Source organism: Phragmites australis, chromosome 13 (assembly GCF_958298935.1).
Source record: "Phragmites australis chromosome 13, lpPhrAust1.1, whole genome shotgun sequence".
Taxonomy (NCBI): domain Eukaryota; kingdom Viridiplantae; phylum Streptophyta; class Magnoliopsida; order Poales; family Poaceae; genus Phragmites; species Phragmites australis.
The window spans coordinates 20352670-20361357 of NC_084933.1; the positions used below are offsets into that span (position 1 = coordinate 20352670).

Consider the following 8688-nt stretch of genomic DNA (forward strand, 5'->3'; position numbering starts at 1 on the left):
GATTATTCGCCGGCGACACCAAATCCTACTATGGGTCATCGTCTCATCGATTTCGGTGGATCCGTCGGTCATGGCGCCAGATCTAGACTTCACCCAACACTAGAAACAAGATGGCTGATACACGTTTAAGGTGTTAGATGCGCTTTGACTAGTGGTGTTCCGGAGCGTTGGATCCTACAACAGTGCCAATGTTTGGAGTCTCTTATCGGTTTTGGTCGAAGGAATCAGCTCCAGCTTCACTGTTCTTCGCCTAGCTCTAGAGATAAAATGGAAGAGGAAATGACCTTGATGTACTTTTTTCATATTTTCTTCTTAGTGAGGATCCATCTGTAAAGTGAGGTTGTACTGTCCTGAAATATTAATATAAACTCCACCCATTTCGCGAAAAAAAGGGAGAGAAGAAAGCACAATGTGCATAACAATTTAACAAAGAAAGTCTCAGATGACAATCCGAAGAAGATATTCATGCTCAATAGAGCCACAACCATGCATCAAAACACAAAACTGAGAATCAACTCTCAATTCATGTTATTTTAAGATGGCCAACGATTCGCTTTGCAACTCAAGGTCTTTACCTTGCTACAAAGTATCGTGTGAACAGTAATATTCGTGGCTTCCTCAATTATTTCTAGACAAAATCTGAAAAAAAAAATGATACCTTGCAATACCTCCGGGAAGCGTGAAACAAATCTAAATCTATGTGAAACAAATAATACTCAGGAGTCAAGACTAGTTAACTAGTCCCCCAGAAGAATTAATTTTTCAGGCAAAAAACCTGAACTCTAATCCAGATTGACAATCACCGCATCAGTAACTTCCTGGGTGGTGCTGGTGCCACCCAGATCCTTTGTTCTGTATTTGCCGTCTGCAACAACACGCTTCACCGCCGTTTCCAGACGGTCAGCAAATGATGGAAACTGCAAATGCCTCAACATCATGGCAGATGATAAAAGCAGTGCGACAGGGTTTGCTTTCTTCTGCTCTACAATATTCTCATTTCCGACATTTCCCGCAGAAGCACCTTGCTCGAAGACGGCATGGTCCTGACCCACATTACCTGGAACACAATGCATTGTCGACAATTAGTATACCTGAACACCAAACATATATTTGCTAAAAAAAAATTAAAGCATGAAAAGATGGTCCATGTATGCCACAAAAGGTCTGTACAAATTACAATATAGGCACAAACGGAGATTAGTGATGCCCAACGTATTATTTCCGTAATAATTTGCCAAAGAGCATCTATCACAACTACATTACTCGGAGACCATTCAAATACTGTGAGGTTTCCCAGAAGTTTTTAAAGATGCCCATTACTAGTATGATGGTGGAAAACACAAAAACAAAGTATGAGCTGCAACCCTACCTCCAGGCATGACACCTGTCCCTCCAGCAATACCAGCAGCTGTGTTAGCCACCAAATTGCCATAAAGATTAGGTGTAACCTACCAAAAGAATCAAAAGAAATCATGTTAGAATTCTGCAGGTAATCCAAATCCATGGCATACTGAGAAGGAAGCATTTGAGAAATCAGGAAAGCAGAAAGGATATGACATGGCAGATAGAGAAAAGAGGTGGAGTCTGCAACAGTGGTCAACTAGCTTTCTACATCGCATTTTAGCTTAACAATGATATGCTTGCGACACTGTAAACAGGCCATAAATCATATAATTTCTCGAAAAACATTTAATATCAATTTCTTTTTTAAACCACGTTTAATATCAATTTTCATTTCTTAAAAAACAAAGGAATTTCGATTGGTTTGATATATATCTCGAGGTAAGGAATGTTGTCTTTCTAATTTTTTATCATGTCACGCAGGAGATTTCAAATTCCCAAAGCCCTTCTAACTTTACACACACAAAAAAGAGCTCAACTTTGTCAATAAAGAAAGAAGAGCAAAGAATTACTGTTTATGCAAAAAAAAAAATGCTTGCTTTGTAAAATTCAGGAATTGTTCTTCTAGAAATAATAAAAAGCAGTCCTCTATAATAACTTATCATCAGTTTTATCATTTGGAAATTGTGACCCATACTTTGTAACCAAACAATAAAAATAAAGATAGGACATTTTAAAACTCTACTAAGAAGATGCAAAGAAACTCAGTGCAGTAAAGAAAAGGTAGCTCCAAAGGACTGAAAAGATAGCAATGTTCCAAACTGAATGACATCCAGAGAAAAATACTTAGAATTTAGATGCATACCATAACATCAAATTGTTCAGGCTTTGCAACAAGTTGCATACAGCAGTTGTCGACAATGATTTCATTGTATTGAATACCAGGATATTTTGAAGCAACCTCACGGCAAGACTCCAAGAACAAACCATCAGCAAGCTTCATGATGTTTGCTTTATGCACTGCCGTGACTTTCTTTCGGTTGTTAAGATAAGCATACTCGAATGCATATTTGGCTATCCTCTCAGAGCAAAACTTTGTGATCACCTAGGAAATCCATTCAGTGAGAGTACTACGAGAAAAAGTTTATAAGAAGTGAAAAGGAAAACATATGGTGAGTTAAATTTATTTCATCAACAATATCTTGGGCAAAAGTCTCTAAGTATCTCATGGCAAATAACAGAAAAAAAAACTGCTTAAAGGCTTAATCAAAACCAAGAAATATAATACATATGTGATGAACATTGTGAATCCTTGAGTACAAATAACACCTTCAGTAGATGTTGATAATTTGATCAATTTGATAATAAGATACATTAATGTATTGGCAATACAATATATACAAGGGAATCTACAAATAAACACAGAGTTAATATAATCCAATTCCCTAGGATCCAAACATTTCAAATCCATGGTGCTAACCTCATGACATGTTACACTATAGTCTGACCAAATAATCACAACAGTAGATTCTCCACAAGGCTTATAGAGTGTGGTACAAAATGCACTTATCATGAACTAAGTAGCAGCTTAACAGCTTATAGGCTACCTAAACACTTTACAGGCTAAAAACAATTGAGCAAACAGTAAATTCACACGAACTGAGCTAATAAGCCAACAAAATCATTTCCATTTCAGATAAATCATGTCGCTACTCAAACGGTAACAATTTTTTGATAGGAAGCTCTTCTCTCATACATGGAAAAACCATGATCTGCAAAACCTACCAACCATATGACCTGTTCAAGCAATAGGCATCACGAATTTCATTATGACATCGGAAAAAGACGAAGACATCAATCAACGCACGGTAGTGATCCCCAACCAACACGGAGCAAAACGCGGGGCGCGATTGGCCGTACCTTGAGGCTCTCGACGACCCCGGGCACGACCTCGTGCTCGAGCCCCGAGTACTCGCCCTCGGTGTTCTCCCTGATGACGACGATGTCGACGTCCTGATGCCTGGTGGGTAGGCCGGGGAGGTTGGAGCAGTTGACGAGCGAGGCGTAGAGGTCGAGCTCCTTGCGCAGCTGCATGTTGAGGGATGAGACCCCGCCGCCGACGGGGGTGGCGAGCCCGCCCTTGAGACAGACCTTGTTGCGGCGGATGGACTCAATGACGGCAGGCGGCACGGTGGGCATGTCGCCGTGGACGTCGTAGGTCTCGAAGTAGACGGGGGCGTGCATCGCCTCCATAACCTGCCGCACGGCGCCAGTGACGAGGGGCCCGATGCTGTCGCCCGGGATGAGAGTGACGGCGCGCGGGGTGCCGTCCCCGGGCCGCGGCATGTAGGTCACCGTGCGGCGCGCGCCGCCGCCGTGTCCCGGGAGGGGCGAGGGCGGGGAGGAGGAGACGAGGCGGCGCAGGAGAGGGGCGGATCGCCACGCCATGGGGGGAGGGAGGGGTTGGGGCCGCGCGGGCGGACGCGAATTGCGATCGCGGAGGCGCAGGCAGTCAGGCGGAGGCGGGCGGCCGGGAGGGAAGGGAAGGGAAGGGGCCCCGGGAGACGAGGAAAGAGGAGGAAGGGAAGGTGGAGAACTGGAGATGGATACGTGAGAGAGTTGTTTTGAACTTGAATCCTTGGCTTTCTCGGTATTTGCCAACAATCGACTCGATTGAAGCTTATTTTCCAAGAATAATTGAGGGTCTCTGAGAAATGGGCCTATAGATAAAGGGATTTTTTTAATATTTCTCTACTGTATAAAAGAGTTCGTTTTCGCGCCATCTCTTTCCCTACTCCCCTCTCATCATTTAATAAAATCTCTTAAAATTCGATTAATTTACCTATTTTTAACATCTATCCTAATTATCTAACCTCTCTTACTTTTAGCGGCTACTGATATAGAATATATATTACTAATAAAAATAAATAGAGAAATTAGTGGATAATTTTCTTCTAATTTTTTTGAATTTTATCTGAGATCAAACTACAACATCTTCCAATATATTTATTCGATGACGTTTCTATGTTATATATATATATATATATATATATATATATCTTAAGTTTATAATTGATACTCCGTATTAAAAAAAATTAACATATGAGCACGTAGCTAGTCTTGCGGAATCTGTCAATGCATTCTGGCCGAATTGGTACATGCACAAAAAAATATTGGTGCAGTAATGCTAGATTATAGGAGTAAGCAAGATGCCTGGCTGTCGCCATCAAATTGACCCAGCTTCTACTAATTTTTTTCCTAATTCAAATATACTGGGTTGGCCTTCCCGCAGCGGGAGAGAGCTGGCTGACCCATCACACGTCTCCATCGTGGGATCGACTGCTTTGTCAGTTGAAGGTAGCGAAGTTGGGCTTTCTTTGTAGAGATCAGACTAGCAAAACTGGGAACGAATCTTCTTCCGTGCATATCGTAAAGGGAAGTATTTTGTATTTCAGCCATCAAGATGGCAGTTACAAAATGATATCGTCTTCCATGCTGGTTTCCAGCATTTCGCAGGTTCTAAGCTGGTTTTCTGTCCTTGGATCCCTGAATCTTCTCGCGCGACCATCCAACCAAAGATGAATAGAAAGATCGGCGTGAAGGGATAAGCAGCCTGTAAAAGATGGAAATGTACCGTCCAAGGCCCAACTGGAGTCGGCTGGATCTGCGCGGGGGCCGTCCGGGCGTCGATGTGAAGGTCGCCGTTGCGGGTCTGGTCCGTAGTTGCGCGGCTTTTAGTCCTGTTTTGGATTCTAGATTTTGAATTATGTTTTATAATTAGATTATATAAATAAATGGACAAATTCTTAAAGTAGGTTATAACAATTTAGGTCTGAATTATGACACAATTCATAATTCATAACTTCTACAATCCATAATACAGAATACAGATTCTCATAATCTGCAGGAAAAACAAATAGACCCTTAGGCCATGGCCCTCCCAGACTTCCACCATGTTTCACTTTGTGCTAAAAAAAATGTTTAAAAAGTTTGTGCTGAAATTTTATTGACAAAGATTGTGTTGATACTTTTAGAAATTATCACATCACATAAGAAGAATATTAGTGAATTTTACTAGGTTTTTAGAAATTTATTTGCGGCGCTAACAATTGCTAAAAGTTATAAAAATAGTCTTTTTTGGATAATTTTAGTTTAAATTCTACACAGGATTTTTGGGTGAATTCAATTAAAATAGGTTGCACATATATTATGTAACACGTACAAAAAGTTTTAGTATTTTTGGAGTAACAGAACATCACTATTTTAAATAGAGAAGATAGGAGCGAAATTAAACTTCGAATTACTGGTCAATGAGGTTTACTGTTTACGTACTGTAGCTGCCCGCCCGTTCAAAGAGGGCGGTAAGAACTTGTGGGCAGTAAGAGAGTAAGGCAAGGTAAGGGTCTAACCGCTTCATTAGAGGATGGTAGACGTTTAGTTTTGTAATTTTTTTTATGAGAAATCTATTTATTTAAATTTTTAATAAAAAAATAAAAAAATAAAAAAAGCTCGCCGAGCCACAGCGCCCAGCTGGGACGTTGCAGAGCGTCCACGGCCTAGGCCCACTCTCAGGTGGCACCGCTCTTGCCCCGCCTAAGCCCTAGGCCGTGCGCCTACCCCTCTACACGCCAACTCGACCTCGTGAGTGCGTTATCGTTTTTCTGTCCAAATTCGTGCGCGCGAATTAGCAGCCTCCATGCCACCCCCGAGTTGCACCCTCTATCCGTGGCCAAAGTAGTGGACAATGTCGGTGGTCGGCACAGTGGTTATCGAGGCCAGGTGGTTGACATGGTCTGTCGTCAACATGGACACTGGACTTCGTGCAGCGAAAATGTCGCGTCCAGTGCACAGGGAGGTGCTCTACGTCCGCATAGTCCGACTGGTGCCGATGATGTGCAATCAAAGCGTCGTGCCCGGTGTGTGCGATCAGATGACAGCGAGGCACGGTCACCGTAAAAAGGTTGTGGCTTGTACATATGACTCCTCAAACTATACAATTGTCAAAAAGTTAGGAACTACCTTAAACTCAATTATTTGATCTCTTCCATCTCCTAATTCACTCTGGTTATCCAGAGAAAGGAGATCACCAATTTGCTTTGACTTGCAACAACTCAAACCGTTGCAATCATAACATAGAACGTTGTATCATAACACAGAATATTGTTTTACCCTTGCAAGGAGCAATCTAAAAGGTCGTTTGGTGAATGTGATAGTACTCTTATTTCCAGCTGACTGGGTCCTACACAGCACGTATCGGCCTATCCGCCATTCCGCCCACGCTCCATCTCTTTCACATGTCACTTCGTTTCATCCCTCAGGACGCCCTAAGAGATGCCAGCCAAATCATGTTTTCCAAATTTTGTTGGAGTGATAAATGACACATTGCAGATTATGAAGCCAAGGAAAAGCCATATATTCAACAAAATGAACTTGCATTCTATGTCCTATTGATACACACACCTACAAGCGCAACATACTAGTTATAAGGAGATCCTGGAGAAGGACGGGGAGATGGGCGAGCGGGCGGATCGCGCCGCCGAAGAGGAGCCCGTCGCAGTCGCCGTCGGTGGTGGCGCAGCAGGTGAGGATCACCCCGAGGGCTGCACCGGAGATGGAGAGCTTCGCTGCAGCGGGCATTGGAATTAATTGATGATTTGCCATTAAAAGTATCGATCTTTTGACTACGACGTCACTCGTATCAATGAAACGTGGGACTATTTGAATTACGATTGTGAGTAAAAGTGATAAATAAACGAAATCACTTCCTAACGGTGGTAAAAATTCAATTAGCTCACAGGCATTGCTGATGTTCAGAGTTTAGTGTTCTGAACTCGGGCTTACATCAGCGAGGCATTTTGGGGCGAGGATGGCTTACCTCGAAGAAAGCAGACAGTGGGAGTGTGGGACAGAGCACCAGATGGGCCCAAGCTTGCATTTCGCGATCTAAGGCCGTCCATTTCCACCAAATTACCATTATTAGTTGGGCCCATCGGGTAGGCCGGTTTGTTGGAGCCTGGAGGCCGACTCGAGTCTTTAGTTCGGTTGGCCCATGGCCTGGTTTTTCTCGTTGGCTGCCTCTCTCCACTGTCATCTTCCTCGTCTTTGACGTGCCATGCCTCCTTCTTTCTCGCCTCTGATGTACCCGTCGTGACGCCCTACTCCCTCCCCCTGCCAGCTAAATCTTCTCCCACTCTATCTCACCCACCGTCCTCCACCACCACCGTGGTCAGTAACGTTCCGCCGCTTTGCTGCCACACCCAACACCCGTCGCCCACCACTTTGATTTTTAGCTTTTAACCTCTAACTCTAACCCCTAACCCTAATTTATCAAAGGAGGTGGTAGTGCCATAGCGGCATGGGAAGGGACGACGGGGAAGGGTTCGAGATGACGCACATAGAGAGAAGAGGATATGGAACACAAAAATCTTGTTCCGCGGGCGCACGCTAACAACCTAAGTCGTAGTTCGAGCGAGATGACCCACGTAACCCATTAGTATCCCAATATAATTTTTTTTCTCATTAACTTTTTTCTCAAAAGTATTGAGCTAAACTTTTTCTAAAAAGATTTTTCTCAAAAGTTTGAGCTAAATTTTTTCTCAAAATTTTAACAGAATTTTTTTTAAAAAAGTTTTAAAAAATAAAAAGATGCAGGGAAAAAACCCGATTCCCCGTAGAGAATTCTCCTATTATGGGTTATGTAGATTTTACCCCTAGGATATAAATGGTAGAAAAATAATCCTATCAGATCTAATGAGGATGGGTATGAGAAAATATTTACTATTCTCGTTTCTCCACAGGGATCCATTTATACTATAATACTTGTACCTACATACATACATACATACATACATACATACATACATATATATATACATACATATATATATATATATTATGTAACTGTGTAAGACCTATCCATTTAATGTCTTGCACTCCATCTCATCCTATGGCCAATAAGTCAGCAGCACAATACTCAACCACCCATTTCAGACCCATCTACCCAAGTAGGAACAGTAATAAGATGAAAATATTCCATGAACAGGGGCAAAAAAAATTCTTTTCTTTAGGAACGGGGATGAGGAACCATTCCTCGATGGGAAACTTCCCGTTGACATCACTGGAAAAAAGTTTACAAAAAAGAGAGAATGAGTTGTGGAAAGGGGACGCGAGTTTACCGGCTAGCGCGTGATAGGCATTTTGTTCCACTCGCTTAATAGGCCCAATTCGGTCGACCAACATACAGGAATTAGCGGTGTGGTGGGCCGAAATTACTTCACGGTCATTTTCTTCAATGTCGTGAGGATAATGAGCGCTGAATGGAACAAAATGCAGGTACAGGAATCGATG

The 8688-nt window shown here is 42.5% G+C and overlaps 1 protein-coding gene across 2 annotated transcripts; it reads right to left on the minus strand.

Moving 5' to 3' along the window:
* Nucleotides 1-490: 490 nt before the first annotated feature.
* LOC133888811 (isocitrate dehydrogenase [NAD] regulatory subunit 1, mitochondrial-like) lies at nucleotides 491-3978 on the minus strand. 2 transcript variants are annotated; one of them, XM_062329184.1, is made up of 4 exons: nucleotides 3262-3978; nucleotides 2207-2434; nucleotides 1370-1448; nucleotides 491-1057 (listed from the first exon to the last, which is right to left on the minus strand). In XM_062329184.1, the coding sequence occupies exons 1-4, from the start codon at nucleotides 3787-3789 to the stop codon at nucleotides 783-785; spliced, it is 1110 nt and encodes a 369-aa protein (XP_062185168.1). In that variant the 5' UTR covers nucleotides 3790-3978; the 3' UTR covers nucleotides 491-782. The 2 variants fall into 2 exon arrangements, with proteins under 2 accessions (XP_062185168.1, XP_062185167.1); XM_062329183.1 differs by having other exon boundaries at nucleotides 2207-2446; nucleotides 3262-3975.
* Nucleotides 3979-8688: the final 4710 nt, after the last annotated feature.